Here is a 24,936-nt window from a genome sequence, read left to right on the forward strand (position 1 = left end):
ACATGACTGACCCAACTTTACAACTTGTTGTAGCTGTTGCTAAGTGAACACCATGGTCATTAAGCAGACCCATTGTTTGCTCTGGTGTCATCATCAACTAACGACTCCATAATCTCTTGTGGGGTGGCGTCTGGGCAATTGAATGGAGCTAGCAGAGTTTTTTTAAATGACCGGATGCCCTTCCTGTTGCCAGTGCAAAGTTTTGTTCAGCAGATATATTCTCTTTGTGCCCAGACAGAGAAACATCTGCCTCTACCTAGGATCGAACTCACAGCCTCCTGATTGTGAGGCAAGACCTCCACCTCTAGGCTACCGCTCCACTCTATCGTTTGCTCTGGTGTAATTTTGCGAAAACCGAAGTATATGCTGGGTTTTGGCAAAACTGGCTATTTACAGCATCTTTCAGTCATGTGACCAAGTTTTATGACAGATTGCAAATCCGGCACAAGGAAGGAGAAAAAAATATTTCACTGTTGTAGTCACAACTGCCATCTTGATTTTTTTGATTCACCCAAACCTCATCTCAGAACATTTCACACATTCTGCGGACTACAGAAAAAGCAATTACTACCAAGCTGCCTTCAGTCGAGGACCTGTATACTGCACGAGTCAAAAAGAGGGCTGTGAAAATATTTACAGACCCCTCACATCCCAGACATAAACTGTTTCAACTCCTTCCCTCAAAATGACACTATAGAGCACTGCACACCAGAACAACTAGACACAAGGACAGTTTTTTCCCGAACGCCATCACTCTGCTAAACAAATATTTCCCTCAACACTGTCCAACTATTTACAAAGTCTGCACTACTATTACTATTAATCTTCTCATCACTCCTTATCGCCCATCCCCCCACTTGTAATTTTATGACTATAGCTTTGTCACTTGTATCCTTACAATCTACATTGACTGTTTCCTAGTTTGATTTGAGTGCTTATTGTACCCTATTAAGTGTTGTACCTGATGATTCTTGACGAATGTATCTTTTCTTATATGTACACTGAGAGCATTTGCACCAAGACAAATTCCTTGTGTGTCCAATCACACTTGGCCAATAAAGAATTTTAATCTAATCTATTCTATTCTATAAAGAATTCTATTCTATTCACACATGCAATGTAAATTTCTTTGGTTTGAATACAGATAGTCCTCCACTTGCAAAAGTACATTTAGCAACTGTTCGAAGTCACAATGGCGCTAACATCTGCAGTGATTCACTTAACAAATGTGGCAAGAAAAGTCATAAAAATGGGACACTTCACACAGTTCTCTTTTAGCAATATAAATCCTGGGCTCACTTGTGGTCGCAAGTCAAGGACCACCTGTACTAAGTTGATAAGGCTGTAAATATCTTAAGTTTTATAGTGGCAAGAATGTTTGATGAGCTAGAGGGCATTGCAAATTGTTCTTGTTCTTTTAGCTCAGATCCTACTTGAAAACATTGGCCAAAAAGAAGATCGATCTTGACCTCTCTAAAGCATCAACTACTTGGCATTTTTCCAGAGTTGTGCAGATGCTGCGCAGTGCCAAGAAGAAAGATATTCTTCTTCTCCTGAAGAAAGCTCCAGAGAGTATGTTGTAAGTAAAGGAAAATTATTCTTCTTGTTATGATTTGTTGCACAGTCAGACAGATATTTAGACTGGATTGGGCATTTTTATCCACCTATCAAATCCATGGGATAACCAAAAGTTCTTGTTTGATGGAGTTATAGCTGTCTTTGCAGGATGCAAGCTGTTCCAAGTAACCTGGGATTTTTTTTTTTGCAATGGACTGGTGATGATTTTGCTAATGCCCTATTATTATTTTTGCTTTCCTGGGGACATCTAAAGTACTGCTATTCCTTTTTACAGAAAATTAAAGCGCAAGGCTAATTAATTAGTTTAGGAAATGAATGTGTGGCCTTCTACTTATCCAGAATATTTGCAGGGAAGTATCAAAAAAGTCAAGCCCACAAGCATGTAACCAAAGTCCCACCCATTTTTCACGTGTGTGCAATAAGGCTTTGGTGGTACACCTTTGGCTGCCATCACAATTATTACCCTGCAGAGACCTCTGAACTTAATAATCCCAAACTTCTAATCTTGCAGACACCTGGAAACTAATCACTCTATCCCTGGCTAACTCAACATTTAAAGTTTTTGCCTTATCCCATTTTTAGACCCTTCTACACCGAAGCTGCGATAGCTGCGCATTCAACACCTTCCTTAGTAGCGGTGACGGAATTTATGGATTCGCAGGGCAGAAAGCAACCATCCTTGTTGGAAAACTTCCTCTACGCTGCAGCTTTGTCGCCTCGTCCTTCCAAGGAACTTTTCAATCTGGTGCTTGTAAGTCCCAGTCATTTCTGCTATTCGCTGCACTGCCCTTTCCATATCTTGATGGTTCCAATGTCGCTTTTATCTCTTTTTACTTTTAAGTGAGTGAATGAAAATAGGGGGAGCGAGGCAAAGATTTTGATGTGGCTGTGAGATGCCCAAGTTACATGGCAACAAGGATGTTAAGCAGCACCATGGAAGTATGGAATAAAGAATTTGATTAAAATGTTGAATTTGACAAAAATAGAATACCACAATAACTTTTCTATGGTTGTCTCATATAACACCCGTGCTTTGTATTCAGTGCTTGGTGACCTTTTGATGAATGTTTGAGCTGTCTGCATTGAAAGAAAATAATCCCATGTCAAAGAGCTTAATGCGATTAATAAAACAAGTAAAAACTTCATTGCACAAATTATATTACAAATGAAAATACAAGCAGCTGTCCTGTCTCTGAAGGGAAGCTGAAAAAAAAAATGGTTATCATCATTAGGGTCTTTCTTTCCCTAACGGTCTACTAACATCTGCTTCTTTGTGATGTTCAGCAAGTGGTTCCAGTTGGTCCACTCAAAAAACAAAACAAAACTTCAAATCTGCTCCATCTTTTATAATTCAGTCTTCATGCAGTAGATTATTTGCTATCCTTCTGTTAACATTCCCCAGACCAAACACATCTAACTCACCAGATAGCATTTTTACATCTCACACTATCCTGATCACCATGCCCTGGATCGGTGGTCTGATTCAAAAATTTTTACTGCCGGTTCTGTGGGCATGGCATGGCTTGGTGGGCATGGCAGGGGAAGGATACTGTAAAATCTCCATTCCCTCCCCACTTCTGGGGGAAGGTTACTGCAAAATCCCCATTTCCTCCCCATCCCACTAACCTGTTTTCCAGCCCCGTTCTCCCGTGCAGGGCAACAAAAGAAGACCCAGCCGATCAGCTGGGACCCAGGAAGCAGAGAGTAGATGGAGGCAAGGCCAGTCAGAGGTGGTATTTGCCGGTTCTCCGAACTAGTCAAAATTTCTGCTACCGGTTCTCCAGAACTGGTCAGAACCTGCTGAATGCCACCTCTGCCCACTATGTCAGTGTTCTGAAACAGGGTTCCCCAACCCCAGACTGCAGACCGGTACTGGTCTGTGGCCCATTAGGGTGAGTGAAGCTTCATCTGCATGTGCGAAATCACACATACACACCAGCCTGTGGAAAAATTGTTTTCTACAGAACCGGTCCTTGGTGCCCAAAAGTTTGAGGACCACTGATCTGAAATATCACAGATCCGTATTATAATCCAGAGATACTTTTCTTGAATTTCATGTTCTTGGTTTTCTCCCAGTGTTTTCAACCTGCCAAATTCATTACAAAATTTCATTCAGTTTTTATAGCACCAGGTATGCTTCCAAGCTCCATGGAGTGTGCAACCTTTCCACACTTTCATCCAAATTATATACTATATACAACAGTGGCCCCAAACTTTTTGGCACCAAAAAGACCAGGGACTGGTTTCACGAAAGACCATTTTTCTACGGAGCAGAGGGGTGGCTGGGTGAGGAGGAGCATGCGATCTAGATCCAATACATGTGCAGTTTACAGTTTGCTCTTCCGCCACTCACCTCCATCTGCGCTGCCCAGTTCTTAACAAGCCAAGGACTGGTGCTGGTCCGTGGCCTGGGGATTGGGGACCCCTGCTGTATAAAACTGTTGACCAGAACAGTTACTGGGTGGTCCACCTGAGATCTCCTGCCAGGTTGATCCTGAGTTATTTATGAGTGCCTATTGCCACAAAAGAGTCTTTCTGAACTGTAAACATTCCTTTGAGCTCTTGGGCAGCAAGAGTGTTCTTAGCAGCAAGTCAGATGTGCCTTGCTCTATTCTGGGATGTTTCTTTGAATTCTCAATAGTCCCTACAGCCTTTGAATGTTCTGGTGGTCTACCGTCCAAGTACTAATCAGGTTCAACTGTGCTTAGCAGTTGGGAACCAAGTCAAGATTAGCAAGATGTGGCCAACTTGGGCATTTCTCCTTCTGGAAATTGAAGTTCACACTACTGGAGGGCATCCGGATTGGAGAATTTTGATACCGCAAGTATCATCATCTCCATTTTTTTTTTTTTGACATACAATAAATCCATTCCATTTCAATCATGTGTCAATTAGATACGTATTTCGTGTGTTTACAATTAATAATAATACCCTTCTTATCAATATAACAATAATCACATTCCCATATTAATAATATAAGTAATATCCATCTATTTTACAAGCTTCTCTTATTACTTTGTAAATAGATCTAATCCATTTTAATTTATTTTATTTTCTAACCATTGATAAAACAAATCCCATACCATGTAATATTCAGATTCTTCCTTTTCTTTGATTTCTAACGTTAGTCTATTCATTGCTACACATTCAAATATTTTTTCAATTACTTTTCCCCCTATCGGTATCTTATCACTTTTCCAATTCTGAGCAAATACAATTCTAGCTGCTGTTAAGACATGATTAAGTATGCTTAATTAAGTATAATTAAGTATTTAATTAAGTATGATTAAGTATGCTTTTTCTTTACTATAACTTTCAGGTACCATTCCTAATAAAAATATTACAGATTTCAAATGGATATGTTGTTTAATCATTTTTTTCCAACCATGTGTGTATTTTAGTCCAATATCTTTTAACTTCTATGCAAGACCACCATATATGGTAGTATGTTCCCGGTGTCATCATCTCAATCAAATGCTGAGTGCAAAAACAAACAGACAAGCGAACACCAAACCCTTAAATTCTTCACAATCGTTCAACGCCATTCAAGATGACAATCCTCTTTTAATACACCCTTGAATGAAGGGCCTTGTCCCTCCTCTCTCTTTCTTATAGGACAGTCTAAACAACAAATACCTCAATGATGCCACTTCAGAAGCAGGAAACATGATCATTGGCAGTCTCGTGGGCAAATTGTGTCAGATGAACCAATGTGACCTAAAGGTGAGTTGATGCAGTTATTCTCGTCCTTTCCACTTTGGATTACCAGTTGGCGTTTTGACTGATGTCGCTCCTTTTGGTTCGTTCTTCCCATCTCTCAAATAAACTAGGAAGTCAGCCTTGCAAAGGAAGCCATCCTGAAAAAACTTCATCGCTCCAAGATGGACTCGCGGAAGATGATGTTCCTGTCGTCTCTGAAAAGTACCCTGCTCCCAGAATTCATCCCTACCTTCCTGTATTATGCAGAGGAAGGCTCATCCTCCATCTCAGCTGCAGCGGTGACAGCTCTAAAGAGATACAGTACAGAGCACATCACAAGCACGGTATGAGATGACCTGTTGCTAAAATAAACCTTGCTAAGAATTAATCTTTAAAACTAGCGCTTTAATGAAACATTGCTGCTATTCTCTGCCAGGAAGTCCAGAAGCTATATGCAGTTTGACTGTTCCTTGATTTGCATCAGAAATTAATTCCATTATTTAATATAATAATATACTAATATTTTATTGTCATTGTATGTATATACACAGTATACACATACAACGAAATTCACATAACAATCAGAGACCAGACTCAACATGCACACACACACACATGACAATCCCCAAACACACCCCCACCCACCAAAATTCTCCAGCCCCTAAAACACACAAGCATCCACATAACAGAACAAGTAATACTGTCCAACAGCTGACTGATGGAGGTTCTTAAGTTCATTGTTAACTGCAATTATAGCTCTGGGATAAAAACGTGTGGTCCAAATTTTAATTGTTCTGTATCTTCTGTCAGAAGGCAACAGTTCAAACAGATTGAAAGCAGGCTGGGAAGAGTTTCTGAGAATGTTGTGCAACTTCCTCAAACAGCGAGATGTGAAGATGTTGTCCAGGGCTGGTAACTGGAGCCTGATGATATTCTGGGCAGTTTTGATGATTCTCTGTAGAGCCATTTTGTCTGCCACAGAGCTGCTCCCATACCATACAAGAATGCCGTATGTCAGGACACTCTCAGTGATGCTGAGGTAGTAGGGAAAATAGGAGGTGAAATGATTAGATATATACATGCTTTGATTGAACCAAACCAAAAAAGGGGATTTTAAAATATCTAATTATTAAATAATGCTTCCATTATCCCTTGCCTTTTGCTATACTGCTGTTATGGTTAGCTGGCAGCAGGTGCAGATGGCTGAGAAGAGCGAGGACTCAGATGAAGGACCAGGACCATTAGGGAGTGGACTGCTGCTTTCAGAGACTGTGGGGGCTGACAGCAGCGATGAGGAGGTTCCCGAGGAGCCTGTGCCAAGTGTGCGTGCGCACAGGATTGCTTGCAGGAAAGAGCAGTTGCAGTGGCACAGGCGACTCGGGAGTAAGGCTGCAAGGTAATGGCCCCTCCTTCAAGAAGATAAAAACCAGCTGTGAAGCAAACGTTCTTTGCAGGAAGCAAAGACGTTTTGAAACTCCAGCCTCGTGGATATTCCAGTATCTATCCTGAATTTGTATTTGAAGATTCTTTTATTGCAAATTATTTCTTGTCTGTTATCTTTTGGCAGCCTTGCACAGTTTGGCAAGACTTGTGCTTATCACAGCTAATTATTTTGTAAAAGCATTACAAGGTTTCTGATCCTTTTGGATTGTGTTTGATTTGTTGGAAAAGGGCGTGGGTCAGAAGAACCGCATAGATCTGGTAGAAACTGGAGTTTAACAATATCTTGAAATATAGAAAACTAGCACATCAAGGATTTAAGCTCATTTGAATGGAAGAAAAGTTGTCATTCAAATAAAGTTATTGTCATTGCACAAAAAACACCTATGGTTTGTCCCTGCTTTCTCGCACCAGGTTAAAATGGCAATGAAACGCATTTTCTACCAAGTTCAGAGAAAGTATCAAAAAAATTCAAGGTTGGCAGCTGCAGAAATCCTCTTGGACAACAGTCCCTCACACATGGACTTCATCAATATCCTGTTGGCCAGCAGAGAACTTTCACCAGAAATGCAGAGATTTATATTGTCCAAAATTCTAGGCATTATGTCTTCTGATAACCATCCAACCAGGTAAACTATACTGAATGTCATTACATAAAATTATGTATAATATTGCGTCTCCATGACCACCAGTGTTATTTCTTTTCACTTTTTCCTTCAATCTATTATATAAAATTTCTCTTTTTCTTTGTAATAGGTTTTTTTTATTTTTACATTTTAAAAACATCTCTTTCCGTGAACAAAGTGGTTCCAGGTTTTTATATTTCAATACAAACATGAGCTTATTTATCTTTCACATTCAATTCTATATCATATCATTACTTCCATTTTCCAATCAATATTCTCCAATATTCTTATTTTCTTTACACTTATTAAATCCATTTTCAATTTATATCTTAACTTAATTCCTTTTTCTTTAAATATAGTCATATCTTGTTTTATAGTCTAACATTCTTATTTTTTATTCTAAATTCATTATTCCTTTATACTTTTATCTGTCATATTTGCAATTTTATCACATACTTTTGTTTCATTATTCATTAAATTTCAACTTAAATCTATTAATTCCAAAATTTTCCCCCTTTTATTATCAATTAGAGTGTGCCACCCTTTTATCTTATACATCCCTCAATTTATTCCCCTTTAATCCATAATCAAAATTTATAATATAATCACTGTATAATTATCACATTCTAGTTTAATTATAATAATCTCCTAACTACTATGTGCCACATGTGCATATATATATTTTAAGCAAGATTCCATATTCTTTTCCCTCAATTATTTTCTTAATCACTTATCCCAATAAAACTTCTCATGGATAATTCTGCTGCCCAGATTAAATCTCATATGAATCAACTGTATGTAAAGCTATGTCTTTGAACAACTAGTCCAGTGGCATATTTTCTACATCACTGTCGACAACTATTCTTTGACATGAAATATTTTCTGTTCCCATAGCTGCATTTCCTTAGAATTTGAGATTTAGTCATGCAAAGCAAATATTCATTGAGAACTCGGGTTCTAAGGTTCTCTGATCTCTATTGGGACACTCAAGTACATGTAGTCCTTAACTTACTACAGCTCATTTAGTGACCATTTGAAGTTACAACAACACTGAAAAAAGTGACTTGTGACTGTTTTTCCACACTTATGACCATTACATGGTCATGGCCAAATTTAGGTGCTTGGCAACAGACTCGTATTTATGACAGTCAGATTGTCCTGGGGTCATGTGATTGCCTTTTGCGACCTTCTAATAAACAAAGTTAATGGGGAAGCCAGGTTCATTTAACAACCATGTTACTAACTTAACATCTGCAGTGATTCATTTAACGAATGTGGTCCAGAAAGGGTTGTAAAATGGCAGAAAATTCACTTAACAATTATCACTTAACAACAGAAATGTCTGGCTCAATTGTGGTCATAAGTCAATGACAACCTGTAATTCCCATAGTTCATCTTCCCATGGGTCCACCATGACCAGAAGATTGATGTTACAAAGAGATTCAGAACAATACAGTGAATAAAAACTCAAGCTAAAGAAATCCCTCATCATAAAAGATAAGTAGTATCAGTTAAACATGTTCTCTAGTACAGAGTCCATTCCCCATGCTGGCTAAGGAATTCTGGGAGTTGAAATCCAAAAGTCTCAAAGTTGCCAAGTTTGGAGACCCCTGCTCCAGTACAATGAGAATGATATAGCACTAGCACTTAGACTTATATACCACTTCACAGTGCTTTACAGCCCTCTCTAAGCAGTTTATAGAGTCAGCCTATTGCCCCCAACAATTTGGTCCTCATTTTACCCATCTAGGAAGGATGGATGGCTGAGTCAACCTTGAGCCTGGTGAGATTCGAACTGCCAAATTTCAGGCAGCCGGCAGGCAGCAGAAGTAGCCTGCAGTGCTACACTTTAACCACTGTGCCACCGCAGCTCATAATCTTCTTTCATAAAGAAATATAGAGAGATCAGGGTTTAGAGGACAGAACATTTTGGCAAACTATTTTTAAAAAGTACAGCTGATCTCTTTTTTTATATTGTCTGCTATAGTTCATCTATGACTGCTTTTATTTTTTCTCCATCTTTCCTGTTGATCCAGGCAGGTGATCAAAGATGTCTTGAAGGATCCAAGGATAAATAATTACTACTACTTCTCACCCAAAGAGGGAAGATCCATATCTTTCTCAGGATTATTAACAGGTGAAAATCTCCTTGATATTCAAAAATATCTATGGAGGCCTCCTGCATCAGTATGGTAAAATGTGTTCTAACACAACCACTAAGTCCAAAGCACAATAACATTTTGAGAATATGAACTAAAGTAAGGATTTCTTTTAAGTTGAAGTCAACTACAGTATTGATGACATGTCTGGGTAATTTTCTTAGCAATTAAATAACTTTACCTTGCCATTATTTACTTCCTTTTTTGCAACCCAATCTAGCCTAAACCTGGAACTTTCTAATATTCTCCCTCCCAAATATTAATCAAGCCTCTGCATGCATAGTTCTATCTGTCTGTCTGTCTGTTTGCCTGTCTGCCTATCTATCTATCATCTATCTACCTATCATCTATCTATCTTCTTCATCATCATCTATCTGGTATCTCTATGTATTTATTTATCTTTATCTCCATCATCTTTCTATCATGTTTCTCTGTCTCTGTCTCTCTGTGTGCGTGTGTGTGTTTCTCTCTCTCAATGAATATGCTACATGCCCTAATCACAAATAGTAGTCCATCTTCAGAAAACAAGGGTCATAGGAAATGTTACCCTCATGAATGTACTGCTATGGTTATTATGGAATAAAATAACCACAGCAAATACATTTTAAATTTACAACAAAAGCAGCCCCTTCTCACTAGATTTCACTATTCAAAAATCCTAAAGAGTAATTTTATGCAAAATCACTTCCAAAGTGAGAGACTGTGATATTGTACTTGAGATAGATTCACATCAGTGGTGGGATTCAAAAGTTTTTCTACCAGTTCTGTGAGCGTGGCTTGGTGGGCGTGGTATGGCTTGGTGGGCCTGGCTGGGGAAGGATACTGCAAAATCTCCATTCCCTCCCCACCCCACTAATCTGCTTTCTGGCTCGGTTCTCCTGTGCTGGGCAACAAAAGAAGACCCAGCCGATCAGCTGGGACTCGGGAGGTAGAGAATAGATGGGGAAGGGCAGTAGTGGGATTCAATTTTTTTTACTACCGGTTCTGCGGGCGTGGCTTGGTGGGCATGGCAGGGGAAGGATACTGTAAAATCTCCAGTCAGAGGTGGCATTTGTCGGTTCTTTGAACTACTCAAAATTTCTGCTACCGGTTCTCCAGAACTGGTCAGAACCTGCTGAATACCACCTCTGATTCATATGTCAGCATTCATCACTCAGCCGTAGGGCTTCAGTGCCTCTAGCAAAACACTCTGCCATGGGCTGTACATACCCTGCTCCCTTTTTGTCAAATTTCATTACTCCCATCAATCCTTCACCCATTCTAGAGAGATTGAACTTCTAAAAGATACATCAATCTACAAATATTCTTTTTTTAAAAAAAAAATCCACTCACTATCATGGTGCCATTTTCCACATTACTCCTATTTTGCAGGCATCTAAAATAGTAAAAGAATGGCCACTGGTGTCAAAAATGTGTTTTTTCCCCCACTACTCTACAATATATACATCCCATGTAGTTCTCCCCTTAGGAAAGCTTTTGAAAAAGGGGATGGAGTTGTTATTTGCTGTACAAGGCCTCACAGCAGCCTTCTTATTCATTATTGTCTCCTTTTCCCCCCCTTTAGCCACTGAAGATGCATCTTCTACTTTTGGTGTGGAACTCTTGTTCTCAGAACTTGGTTTACTTCAAAAGAGCACCACTAATTTTGATATTGAAAGTCATGGCCACCGGCTCCAAGCAGCTCAGGTCTGATGGCTTATGAAGTTGATCGAAGTCTCTTCTACTGTTCAAGACAATTCTGAAGATTTCTGCTAGATACCCATCACCTTCTGGAAGCTAATTAAGTCTCCTATTAAATTTCTACAGGATATATTTCTACCCCATAAAGTCATTTCAAGATTTCTCAAAATGCCCTGAATGATTGTCCATACTGGGTAACTAGGAACCAGGCAATTGATTGCCCAGATATCATCCAAGTAGCTTTAAAATTATGTTATTATGTTTAATCACAATTAATTGCATTTTAAAGTGCTTCACCAGCTGTGGAACAGTGAGGCAGAGTCTTTTTTCAAGCCAATTGACATTGTTCCGAGTGGTGCATAGATCTAGAATCTATGAAATCTAGAATCTATGAAATCTAGAATCTAGAAATGCAAAGCCAATTCTAAATATTTCCTGCAGTTTAAGTATTATTAAAATAGGAAATAACTCCCTTTCCAAAAGTCACAAGTCACGTTGGCCAATTAGATTAATTGACAGGCTCTTCAGATAGAGCCTTCCTGGCTCTATCCATCACCTGTAGAGATGACCTTGGTTCCCACAAGAAAAATCTGTGTTTTGTCTAGTTGCACATTTCATTCTCCTCCCCCCCCCCCCACTCTGTGTGGCAACTGAGGAATAGAAGTAGATCAGAAGTAGAAGTAGACTGGAACAATGTGCCTTTTTGATCATATTAAATATCATAATTTAGTGGCAATATTTGTATTCCTGATATGGCACTTGTCTTGGGTTTATCTTCCTTATTTTGGAGCCTTCTAAATATTTTGGGCTCCTGTTTTTATGAACTCTACCCACTATGGTGAGTAGTTCTAGATGATGGGAATTGAAATCCAATATGTCTAGATCAGGGTTCTCCAAATTTGGCAACTTGAAGACTTGTGGACTTCAACTTCCAGAATTCCTCAGCCAACTAGCTGGGGAATTCTGTCCGTTGAAGTCCACAAGTCTTACAATCCACAGGTCTATAGATCTACAAGTTTGGAGACACCTGACCTAGACTAAAGCTCCTTGAAGAAAGACACCCTTGTTTTCTACCAAAGTCTTTTGCATGCTTCACTCACCAGTAGTTTCACTGCTAGCAGGGAAAAGTTAGCAGGCATCAGCAGTCCTAAATGGGTAGAAATTTGGAAACAGAGATTACACAACCTTTAAAAGCACACCAAAATATAAATAGGGAAAAAAACCTGTGCATCAGACTTTATTTTTCTGTGCATCCTGCAGGTGGTTGTTGAAGCAAAAGGGCTTGAAGGAATGTTGGATGAAGATGCAACTGAGGAACAGGAGTTTACAGCTGGCATGTCTGCCATTTTGCTTGACGTCCCATTACGGCCAGTGACCTTCTTTGATGGATATTCAGAACTAATGTCAAAAATGTTTATGAGCCCAGGAAAGCCTATGAAAGTGGTCAAAGGGAACCTGCTGTTGGTGGATCATCAAGAGGTATTAGTCCTATATGATATTTATGACAACACTAAAAATTTTACGTCATTAAGAATAGACCATTTTCAAAATTTTTATATCTGTAACTTGGAAGTAAGACCCATTGAACATATATTTATTTTGGAACAGCTGTGTATCTTTAGTGATTGCACTAGGTCCAAGGCAACAGTAACAGAATGTTATTGCTCCAGGCAGTTCCACTTCAATCCGGGTTGCAAGTTGTGATTACTCTTCAAGTTGGACTGGGCTTAGATATTTCAGCTGATCTCAACATGGATATGTGGGAGCAGAAATTCAATACAAGTATTAAATCAAGGTATGTGAATAGGTACCAATTTCACCTCTAAACAGTGAGAATGGAATGGAATGGAAAAGTTTATTTGGCCAAGTGTGATCGGACATACAAGGAATGTGTTTCTGGTACAGAAGCTCTCAGTGTACGTGCAAAACAACAAAGTAATAATAAGCGTAATAATGATAACAGTGATATCAAAAGAGAAGGTAGTGGAACAGATGAGAAGGATAAAAGCAATACAGCTATCCTAGATAGGTAAATATACTTAGACGTAAGACCATGGGAATAAAGTGTTCAGTAGAGTGATGGCATGAGGAAAAAACTGTCTCTGTGTCTAGTTGTTTTGGCATGCAAAGCTCTGTTGCAATGTCTAGTACATGCGGGGAGGAGTTGAAACAATTTATTGAGCAAAGTTCATGAAAGTTATTTGACAAACTTCATGTAACCAAGCCTTTATACTGTGTCCATTTATGAAAACTTAAAGGAGGGATATTTTCCTTTAGTTCATTGGTTATACTTATTACATAGTCATTGATAACAGTTGCTCAAATGGCTGGCCACTGCTGAGATATCCTTATTTATCATGGAAGTTTTTGCCAATATGGTGCCCTTCGGATGACCTACGCCAGTGCTCTGAGAATTCCTGCTGAAGAATCCTGTGTCATGATTCTGACTAACGAACCCAAGCAAATCGGAACTCTTCCTCCAATGACTTCTTTATTGGATACATCATATCGACACAATCAAATGCAAAACCAACTCTAAATATTTCCCACGGTTTCAGTATCATCAAAATAGGAAATCTTCCCCCACCACAAAGTCACAGGTCACGTTGGCCAATTAGATTAATTGGCAGGCTCTCCAGGCACTCCTTCCCAGCTCTATCCATCACCTGTAGAGATGACCTTGGTTCCCACAAGAAAGCTCTGTGTTTTGTCTAGCTGCGCATTTCATTCTCCTTCCCCCCGCCCCCCACTCTGTGTGGCAACTGAGGAATAGAAAAACGGCTTCTGCCAGGTTTGATTAGAAGTTGACACCATGTTTGTATGGGAATCTGGGGAACCTTTGTCCAACAAATGGGGAAATGTACAGAGTATTTAATGTCATGCCAAGGAAAATTTACCATTTTAACAACGTAGCCAGCTATGAGGCCTGCTTTTTTTTGTTTTTTTAACTGCTTCTTCTCCAGATTTATATTCCGATCGATCCAATTTATATAATTTGTATCATACAAGCAAATCTTGTTGCAACAGTAAATATGGAAGATGGCCTTATGGGACTGGCCAGGTCAGAGACACCGTATCTCTGAGTATCAGTTGCTGGGTAACAATAAGAGAAGACCGATGCCCTCGTATTTTGCTTGGTGATCTCCATCTGGCCATTATGGGAAATTAAAAAGTAAAAGGAGTCCCTGCGGATTTTACTCTGCTAGTCATTGCTGACTATAGGGGGCAGTGCTCATTTCCCTTTCAGGGCCGTTGAGCCTGCACTGCCTGAAGACATTTCCGTGGTCGTGTAATAGGATGACACCATGGAACACTGTTACTTTCTCGCTGAAGTGGTACCTATTTATCTACTTGCATTTATATACTTTTGAACGGCTAAGTAGGCAGGAGCTGGGGTGAAAACGGGAGCTCCCCTTTTCCCATGGTAGCTCGGGTCTCAAACCTGGGCTGCCTGCTTTCCAGAATGACAAGCCCCGTGTCTTAACCACTGAGCCATCATGCTGCCCCATTATGGGAAATACCACATTAATATTTACTCTGATCCAGCAGAAAGGAAATTTTCCCCCCCAAAAAATATATGTCCCACTGGTGTCAACACTGACCTGTTCTTTTTCTCCACAATACAGAGGTGCACTGGTTGTTGATTTCCAAGCAGAAGTGGATACTTCCTTCTTCCAAGCCACACTTAAAAGCCAATCAGACATAGAACTGAGCACAAATGTTGACATTCTTGCTAGACTTACTTTGGGCCCCATGACTATGTGTCTGCAGCTTGCAAAGCAACCAGTCTCTTACAGGTAAACCAGACATAAATGTTAAGCCAAGATGCTATGGAGCTCAAAACTATACATCATCTTAGACATTGCTACGAGTTCTGTTTTAGTTTGCTTTAAAAGTAACCTCCTAAGTAATCATGACCTTTCCACTATGAGCATGTGTACAGCAATTGCTGTTCCTGACTTGTAGCCACAGATCAGTTGAAGCATGCAATGTTTATTCCAAGTGCCAGAGAATTAAACAAGGTCTAGCACATGTAAAGATCACCGCAGATCAAGCTTCAAAACAGATTCAGACGCTAAACCACCCGTTTTTGTTATAAATTTACATCATGATGTAAATTTCAAGTATACAGTATCCCCCCCCCCGCCCCCCAAAAAACCCCCATAAAATTCTAAAATGGCTAATGAAGGGTACTTGGTGCTCTCTGAGCTTGGTGGATTTCTTGCAGAGCTCATCCAAACTAGGTAACCACATCAGTGCTAATAAGGAGTGGGATAATAAGGAGTGGCTCATAGTTTATATTCTGTAAGGGTAGTGAGGGTGATCTTGGAGGTTCTTTGGTTGGGAAGTCTATAAATAAATGAATAAAACCAAAACTCCTCCCCACCTGCAATCAGCACCCAGATGAGCATAGATTAATTTCAAGATTAATATCAGACCAACAACCAAGAAGTAAACAATACCCCAATCAAGGAACTGCCAAACAAGCTAAACAGTAAAGAGCCCAACCAAAGAATTTCCAAGACCCACCGACACTGTACAGGGCTAGAGCAGTGATGGCTAACCTTTCTGTCCTCGTGTGCCAAAAGTGCATGTGCCGGCACCCATAAGGCAATGCCCATGGGGCCTCCCATGCCCCCTGCACATGTGTGCGTGACTCCCCCCAAGTGGACTAAGCATCTCTGCACATGCGTGCATGTTTCCTGCATGCGCCCTGCCCCCACACATGCGCGGCAGCTACCTATCAACTGGTGGGTGGGTGGTGCACACGCCTGCGTAGTGGACCTGCTCTGGGGCGACGGCTTGCATGCCGGCAAAGATGGCTCTGCGTGCCACTTCTGGCACACGTGCCATAGGCTCGCCATCACAGCCCTAGAATATAAACAGAGAGCAAACCCCACTCCTTACAACTACTGATGATGTTAATTTTACATGCATAGGATAGTTCCCACATAGCAGATGCTACACATTGGATGAGATTCGTTTCATGTACCTTTCACTTTTTTCCTCCTGCCAGGGAGAAGTTTTTCATCTCTGAATCGTCTGCAAACTATAACACTCACGTTCGCAAAGGGAGACGGGGTACCATGTCTGGGCATGGGTTTCCTTTCTACAGAGCCAACTCTGAAATGTGTAAAGACCTGCTCGCAGGGAAATAATAATAATAAAAGCAGCGCGGGGTTTGTTGTAGCACAGGCTTGCTGGGTTTTTTTTTTTTCTCTCGCCTTTCGTATCTGATCTACATTGTAGTTTTAAAATGGGGAACCCAGAGCCTTGTTCTTTAACAGGGAAGGTAAAACAAAGGCCAAACATTACACAAAGCTGACCTGAAACCTTTAGAGCAGGGGTCTCCAACCTTGGCAACTTTAAGACTTGTGGACTTCAACTCCCAGAGTTCCGCAGCCAGCAAAGCTTTAGAGTCCACCTGTCCAATCCATGGTCCAACTGTGTTGCAATGGTGAAGCCTATCATTAGTCTACAGAAGCCTGTAATTCCCTTCCTTTCATAACATTATTTTAAAACAGCATAGCCTCACACAGCTTGATTGGATAAATGTGCACTTTGCGCATGCTTCATAATACCATTTCCCAATGTTTCTATTTTCTTCTGGCCTTTCGCAGGGGTGAAAGAGCCCATATTTTACAGACATTTGGCATTTTTAGTTCAAACGCTTCAGTTGACAATTCAATCTATTCCTGCAATCCCAGAGGGGCACAACTAGGCTTGAAGTTTTGATGAAGTATGAAAATTCATCCACTTTCATCCAAATGCAGAGAAATTATTAACATAGGTGGAAACCTCAAGGAATCCTAGGGAAAAGTCTGAAATCCGTGCCTTCTAGATTTAGGCTTATAATATTGGCACAGTATTCCAATTCCTTTTAAAATAATTGAAGTAAATTCATTATTTCTCAGTGGAAATCACACTCCCAAGATGACACAACCGTTAGGTCAGTTGGCTTTGAATTCAGAAAGATAATTCCTCCAGCAGCTGAGTCATAATCCTTCTACTGAAATGTCATGTTTCAAAGTGAGAGAAGAAACCAAATATCGCTTGGTTCTCCACCATGGGAAGTATAGGATAGTGGACTTTCTTCCCATCTATCTAAAAATCTTATAGATGATTTTAGAAAGGATGTGTTCCATTCTTCTATACCTTTGTCTCACCTCTCTTAAATATTACTTCCCATTAATTAGTTGAGTACGGACAGAGATCTCTGCTTCTTTTGAATTTTTGGTGTTGGTGATGTCTCCCTCACCTCAACTAACACTTGAGGACTATCCAAGTTTCACCAATACCTCACAGCATGTAGTATATACCATACAAATTCCAAGGCTATGCAGTTATCCCTTGCCAGCTTAGCTTTAAACAGATCCTCCCATGCCCACCCAAATCAAACATAAATGGCCCTAAATCAATGACCATTCAGCCACTTTGAGTTACTCATAGATTGTATTCCTTCTTTTTATAAAGAAAACATCAGTCCTTTATGAATTGCCCATTTTCTTTTACAGAGTTACAGAGTCTCTCTTCTCACCCCCCAGCCCCAAAATAATAAAAAATAATAAATACCATTAAAAATCCAAATCTCATATTTACAAAACTCTTACACACGGTAATATTTGTCAAGTTTACAACTCTTTGATTATTGGATTTATCTGATAACATTCTCCTGAATGGAAGCCAGAGACAAAAAAAATATTATTTTTAAAGAAACATTTCAACTGGACTCTTCTGCATAGTTTCATGTCTCCGTGGTAACGTGATATAAATGGACAACCGTCTTTTATATAATGAAAAGGGGTTATTGGAGAGGGTGGAGGAAGATAAACATTTTCTTCATATTATAGCAATGCAATTCACCTAATATTTTCTTTGCCCAGATATCTCCAAGGGTTGAGGGAACATGGTGGTAGAACATTTCACTTTGATTTTGCAGTACACTTCTCAATGCTTAGTACTATTTTGAGAAACAGGTCTCTGGATAATGTCCAAAGGGTTTTAAAATAATAATAAATGGAGGGGGAACACAATAAACATTGGTAGAGGAAAAATAGCTGACACTATGACAGAATGAGGAAATCATAGCCTGGCTGGTGATAACAATTCTTTGTAAGGACGCCAAACTCTTCATTTATGGTTCACTGAAATAAGAGGTCTATTTATTATAATGGTACAGGTAACACCCTTGTCAGCTTTAAAATTCTTAATGGAACAAATTCAGGAATATTCTGAGTTAAGAGGGAGAAAAAACATTCCCATACACAAATCTACTTTCATGTTGCAAACATTGCTGAAGTGTGAGAATTACTCTGTCACTTTCACAGGCTGGTCTTTGTAAACAACACTCCTGTTAATCCGAGAGCTGACAGTCTGAATTCACAAAAGCAAGGTTAAGAGAACATGCTTGTTTTCCACTTCTTCTTTTAATTTGGAGATTTGTGCCACATCCTGGAACACTCATTTTGCTTGGAGTGGCTGTTAAGAGGACCACAAGAACTGGTGTCAAAATTGCCCCCAGATTCTTTTCCAGCCCTTATAAATGCCAAATGGAGAGCCAATTATAAAACTTTTGTTGATAAAAATGAATTCCTTACAAAAGAAATGTTTAACCAACACAGCATTCATATAACCCTTGCCCTGAAGAAAGATTGCAAAATTGGGCTGGTCACTTGGATGACTCAATTTACAATCACCATGACTTATGGCCATGATTAGGGAGGTTCCATTCTAGTTGTAAGTCTAGGACTATTGGTATAAGCAGTCCAATTTCCAGTAATGTTACTAAGCAACCAACAGACCCAAGGAACTGAGAATGGGAAGAGAACTATGGTGCCATTGATCAAACCAAAAGCACTCTCATTTTTTAACAGTATTCAGTGATGCACTCTCTGACACAGCCGAGCTTGGCATTCACAGAAACAGCTTTTATATATTTACATTGATGGCTACAATGCATTTATCTTCAAAGGTACATTTTCTTCTTAGATCCTGAAAAGAGCTATTTCTAGAATGTGGCAGAATAAGCATACATTTGGCTTCAGTGGAGAGCTATACTCCATATTCTTTGGGATCCTGTTTTGGGGGAACCCAAGTCCAGAATAGAAGGCCTGCAGAGATTTAGGTAGTCTCTTTTGAGGCTGGTGATTCTACTGCAAACAATGAACACAGCAAGTGGAAACTGTTAGGAAAGAGGAAAACTCATAGCTAACGTAGGCAGTTTTCGGGAATAGATTCACAGCTGCTTTCAATAATTTGATAAAAATTTTAATGACATTCATTGCACCAGTTCCTCTTACTTCAATGGATTAGCATTCTCAATTCAAACTCAGTTAGACACACTCAGGGGAACAGATGAAGTGAAAACTGAATCCCAAAGGCAATAATTTTGAAATGTTCCTAAAAGATTTGGATAAGTATTTACATTATAATAAAAGAATTTGACTATGGCTAGGATGAAAGCTCTTATCACAGCATTCCTGATTCAAGACGGGGAGGATAAGAATAAGAATCTTTTACCAACAGTGATGTAACTGTAATCTTGACGTAAACAGTGACGTAAAAAATATTATCTTCCTGTCACTGTTGGTAAAAGATTCTTATTCTTATCCTCCTGTTCTCATCTTGACTTTTCTGCTAGCTGTTGGCTAAGCTGTTGTGATGAAGAAAGGGTTGGAGGAGGAATGAAACTAATTGTAACATAGAGAATGTCTGCTATGAAGCTAGAAGACATAACTATTAAAGGGGAAGATGCCAAAAGAAGAATGAGAATAAAGCAAACAGTGGAATGAAAGGAGAGAAAAGGAGACTGGCCATAGAGGAGGGCAGCATGCGAGATTAAGGGAAGCCAACGTTCACATTATTTTCTTAGAATCATAGGCATGGACCTCTGGTCCAACTTGCTACCCAGGTCAGGGGTCCTTATTCCATCCCGGACAAACGGTTTTCCAATCTTTCCTTGAAAACCTCCAGTGATAGAGCATCCACCAACTCTGGGAGGCCAGCTGTTTCATTGGTTTATTGCTCTCACTGCTACGACATTTCTCTTTACTTCCAAGTAGGATCTCTCTTTAACCTGTTGCTCCTTGTCCTGTTCTCAGGTGCTTTGGGGAATAAGTCAACCCCCTCTACTCTGTGGCTCTCCTTCACGTATTGGAAGACTTCTATCAAGTCACCCCTAATCCTTCTCTTTGTTAGGCTAAACATACTTAGTTCTTTCAATTGTTCATCATATGGTTTAGCCTCAAGGCCCTTCATCATCTTTGTTGCTGTTCTCTGCATGCTTTCTAGGGTCTCAGTATCTTTTTTTTTTTGTATCATGGTGACCAAAATTGGAACCAATATTCCAAGTGTGGCCTCAGTACCAGGCCTCACATACTGAATGCAATACTAGCCATCCAAGTGTTTTGCTGATGGCCTTGAAAATATACGAATGCTTCTGACCTCTGCTATCAAGGGATTTCCTGTATCATTTAAACCAAATAAAACTATAATGCCAATCTTCTTCCTACTTCCTTTCCCACAATTCTATATAATCAGTATCAGTTTCCCACAGCAGTGGACTTTCAAAACAAGCTGCTCAAAAGGTGAGGGGTGTACTTTTTATCTTCCCTAGAGTTTCAGTGAAAGCAAATGTTAAATATCTATTCTGAATGCAAACAATTATAGGCTTGCCGGAGATCTAGTAAAAAGTTTTTCATAGCCACACCCAGATCATCTCACAGGGGGAAAAAATGTGAGAATTGAGAAATTAAGCCAGATTACTGCAAGTAAAAGTTGTTCTGATCCCTGAGATTATGCTTGTACCATTTTAAAAAGGGACAAGAAAGGACAGATAGTGAAGGACTGTCAACTTGCATGTGTGATGCGAATCTGAAAGGGAAAGGTGATTGCTATAAAATCTAAACCAACCACATCCCCTGAAAATAAAGAGATTTAAGATCATATATGGAATGGAATGCGGTGTTTAAGAGAGGCTTGATTTAGTGATTAAAATACATTAGGTTGATAGCTTCCCTGTATGTCATTCCCCATATATAGACAGTAATCTTACAGCACATGCCTCTTAAGTTCTTCAACATACGGTCAAAACTACCAATGCATTCCTGGTTATGTGTCACTGAGCAGTTTTTAAATGGGTTTTTAGTCAATTATCTAATGAAGTGTGTCCAACCTTGACAACTTTAAGACCTGTGGGCTTCAACTCCCAGAATTCCCCAGCCAGCATGGTTAGATGAGGAATTCTGGAAGTTGAAGTCCGCATGTCTTAAAGTTACCAAGATTGGACATCCCTGATCCAACGTATACTGAATGTCTTGATGCGCATATCATATTAAAAGTAGGGAGGTTGGACTTCTCACTTTCCACCTCCAGCAGAATCCAAAACAGCCCATGCCAATGAAAAATAATACTTTCAAAGGAAATGAAGCACGAAACACAACAGAAACCAAAATATTTTAAAAAGATCCTCTATATACAACCTTTTTATCCCCATAACATTACTTCAGAAGCAAAAGCGGTCTATTGCATGTTACTGTCCTTGCTCCTTTCTATGAAAGCCATCACTCGTGATTGTCTAGCCAAGGGCTGCTATAGATGAAGTGCTGGAATCAGAGATGTTGTCTGAATTAGACAACCAGCACTTACTGAACAGGTAAGAGTTGGGACAAGCCAAACATGTGTTTGGTGATAGCATCCTAGAGGGATTAACTCTTCCTTGAAGACTCCAGGCAAGGAGGGCAGCATCCTGTCTGTTTCTAGTCCTATTGGCACCCATGGCCATCTCAACCCACGGCCCTTCTAAATGTACTACTCATCATGTCCCATAAAGGTTGAGCAGGGAGGTGAGCTGCCTTTAAAAAAAAAACCAGCTTTCATAAGGTGGACCAACTAGACAACCCTTTTCGTTTAAAATAAATGGACATTTGATCTGATCCAACCAGTGAACCATTATGTTCATACTAATGAAGTTTTTAATTTCCCAAAGACTTCCAACCAATCAGATTGGATGCTGTGTTGTGGGTTTAGGAGTCTGACTTAATCAGAATTGTACATTCACGCCTCTCCTATTTTTTTAAACTAGTTCTCTTCGCTGTTCTCCTCCACATGAAATCTTCCTCATATGGCTTAAAACTGACAGGTTCATATTCCACTCAGGCTAAAGCTATGTAATAAAAAAGCCCATTTCAGAATGACAGGAATAGCAGCAGAAATGGGTAAGAAACCAAAGAGGAAGAAAACAAGATCCCTGGGTTTGGGTGCTTCGTTTTTGTTCCCTTATATTGCTTTAAAAAAACATCTCTTGTTAGCACCTTTAAAGAAAAAAGCTGCTTACTGAAGATAATGTTCTTAAATAATCTAGACTAGAGGCAGTGACTCTTGGGTTTTCGTTGTAAGGAAAATGGCAGCTGCAACTGTACCCTTTCGCTCCTGGCTTTCTTTGGCTTTTTAAGCCTTTAGAAAAAGAGCAGAAATGTTGTTGCTGTTAGAAACAAATGGGCTATTGCTTTGAATCCCTCAAAGGAGGAACGTCTTGATGGCGCCCCAAAGAATCTGTGGAGAAAGAAAGAAAAAAAGAAAGAAAGAAGGAGGGAGGGAGAGGGAGAGAGAGAGAGAGACTTCTAGCAAAAAAAATAGCCATGCTCATGTCAGTGTCAAGGAGGAGGTCCTGGAAATGGCACCTGGCTCTTCCAACACCCCATTGTCCCTTCCCTGTTCTGCTACACCTGAAGAGACACGGGAGGATTTGCTGTCTCCCTGCGATGCAGCTAAAATTTTGTCCAACATTAAAGGGAACCACTGGAACGTTGAGTTAATCCGGAGGTTCTCAGGAATCCACCCAGCGGTCAGCTGGCGAAGAGAAGACAGCCGGCCTGATCTTCTAACTCTTGCGGTGGTGTTGCCAGGACAGTGCCAGGGGGCAGTTGCCCGGCATAAGCTGTGAGCTGTTAAACTGGTGGGCAAGGGATGAGCTGCCTGCGTCTCCTTTGGAGTGGTAGCCTCTATCCTCTGCAGGTGACTCACAGCTGTGGGGTGGAAAGGCAGCGGTGGCAAAAGGCTGGGAAGGGCAGTTCCCTCCTGTCCTTCAGTCTCAGGGGCTGTGCGGTCAACACCAGGAGGCCCAGTGGTGGCAACTTTCTTGCTGCAGGATTCACAGCACAGCTTGTGGTAGCTGGGGATGGAGCAGTATCGAGCCAGGACTTCCATATGGCAGAATACAGACTTGTCCCCAAGGCAAGACACCTCTGTGACGAGAAGAGAAAAAAAATCACAAAAAGGTTTCTTGAAGTGATGTGAAAATATCCTTTACTCAGGCAGACAAACTGCTGCCAAATGCCCAGAGTTGGAAGGGTTAAAAAAAACAACAACCACAATGCAGGTAAGTCCTTGACTTACAACAGTTCACTTAGTGACCGTCTAAACAGCTGTCAGGATTCCAGCAGTTACCCCCATTTAAATCATGAGTCTGGAGCCAAACTTCCAATACTTCGGAAGGATCTATTGGGAGTTAACACGTCCAGCACTGCCTGGGTGTAGCCGAATCTGAGACTCATTGTCAGGTCCGTGTATCTGCCATTCTTCAATGGAAGAAGAAGGGGGGGGGAATTGTACAAGTAATCCTTTTGGATGTAACCTGAATATCTTAAATCTTATATTGAATCTGTATAACCTGCACATGATATACAACTGGAGGACTGGAGCCAGATGTCTAGAAACTTGTCACCTCTTGGAGAGATAGCAAGAGGAGGAAGGGACCATAAAAATTCCAGCTCTGGAGGATACTCCCTGGGGAACTCTTCTAAGATACGTTCCCAGAAAAAGGGGAGGGGGGGGTAATTAACATGTCGGTTCCTTGTTTGACTAAATCCACATCCGAATAAGGGGAGGGCTTCTAACTCCCTTTATCTATTACTGTATGCCTGGAAGCATCGTAGATTCTGCTTTGACTAGTATCTGGATTACTCCTTTCAATAAAGAATTCCTTTTGAAGTGTCTAGCTTTCAGAAGTTCATTCTTTTCAGTTGAAGTGGAAACAGTCCAGTGCTTACATAAAGCAGAATCTAAGATGCTTTCACTGAATTCATTGTCACCCTCATAAAATATTTCTATGGTCTTTTTAGAGTTGCCAACAGTACTGAATGACATGACTTGTGACTGTTTTTCACACTTACGACAATTCCCCACGACCATGTAATCAAAATTCAGGTGCATCTGATTCATATTTATGACGGTTGCAATGTCCTGGGGTCACGCTGATCACTTTTTTGCAACCCCCCCTGACAAGCAAAATCAATGGGGAAGCCAGATTCACTTAACAACCGGGTTACTAACTTAACTGTGGCAAGAAAAGTCATAAAATGGAACAAAATTCACTTAACAAACGTCTCATTTATCCACAGAAATTTTGGGCTCAAATTGTGGTCATAAGTTGAGGACTACCGGTAAATATCTCAAATATAACTAATAAACATTCTGGGTGGTACGATCATGGTCCAAAAAAATAATATAAATATTATGCAAATACAACCCCCCGTTATATACAAGTACATCCAAATTAAATCAACCACGTCTACATCATTCTTGCAATACTGAAAGAGTAGCACGGGTGCATACACAAATAGACGAGAACTAGAAGGCTAGAAGTAGGAGTTATTAACAAGGAGAAAGAAAGAGAGAAGAGACAGGGTTAGACAAAAGAGGAGCCACAGAATTTATAGTACCACATAATAATCTTCAAGGGAAACATATGGAGT

At 40.1% G+C, this 24,936-nt stretch overlaps 2 protein-coding genes across 3 annotated transcripts in view; one reads left to right on the forward strand and one right to left on the reverse strand.

Moving 5' to 3' along the window:
- Positions 1-16,372, forward strand: part of LOC113444686 (microsomal triglyceride transfer protein-like) — a 30,527-nt gene extending 14,155 nt beyond the window's left edge. The window contains exons 8-18 of the mRNA XM_026713544.2: positions 1,422-1,579; positions 2,161-2,329; positions 5,194-5,301; positions 5,409-5,621; positions 7,132-7,346; positions 9,380-9,480; positions 11,067-11,188; positions 12,443-12,661; positions 12,853-12,977; positions 14,809-14,979; positions 16,200-16,372. Of these exons, the coding sequence (XP_026569329.1) occupies positions 1,422-1,579; positions 2,161-2,329; positions 5,194-5,301; positions 5,409-5,621; positions 7,132-7,346; positions 9,380-9,480; positions 11,067-11,188; positions 12,443-12,661; positions 12,853-12,977; positions 14,809-14,979; positions 16,200-16,341 (1,743 nt within the window). The 3' untranslated portion in view covers positions 16,342-16,372. The remainder of the gene's footprint in view (positions 1-1,421; positions 1,580-2,160; positions 2,330-5,193; positions 5,302-5,408; positions 5,622-7,131; positions 7,347-9,379; positions 9,481-11,066; positions 11,189-12,442; positions 12,662-12,852; positions 12,978-14,808; positions 14,980-16,199) is intronic.
- A 4,124-nt stretch (positions 16,373-20,496) lies between these two features.
- ADAMTS14 (ADAM metallopeptidase with thrombospondin type 1 motif 14) overlaps positions 20,497-24,936 on the reverse strand; it is a 74,650-nt gene continuing 70,210 nt past the window's right edge. For both annotated transcript variants that reach the window (XM_087932329.1, XM_026713493.2), the window contains exon 22: positions 20,497-23,427. In XM_087932329.1, the coding sequence (XP_087788455.1) occupies positions 22,826-23,427 (602 nt within the window). In that variant the 3' untranslated portion in view covers positions 20,497-22,825. The remainder of the gene's footprint in view (positions 23,428-24,936) is intronic.

Source organism: Pseudonaja textilis, chromosome 4 (genome assembly GCF_049901715.1).
Source record: "Pseudonaja textilis isolate UNSWEBS1 chromosome 4, rPseTex1.2, whole genome shotgun sequence".
Taxonomy (NCBI): domain Eukaryota; kingdom Metazoa; phylum Chordata; class Lepidosauria; order Squamata; family Elapidae; genus Pseudonaja; species Pseudonaja textilis.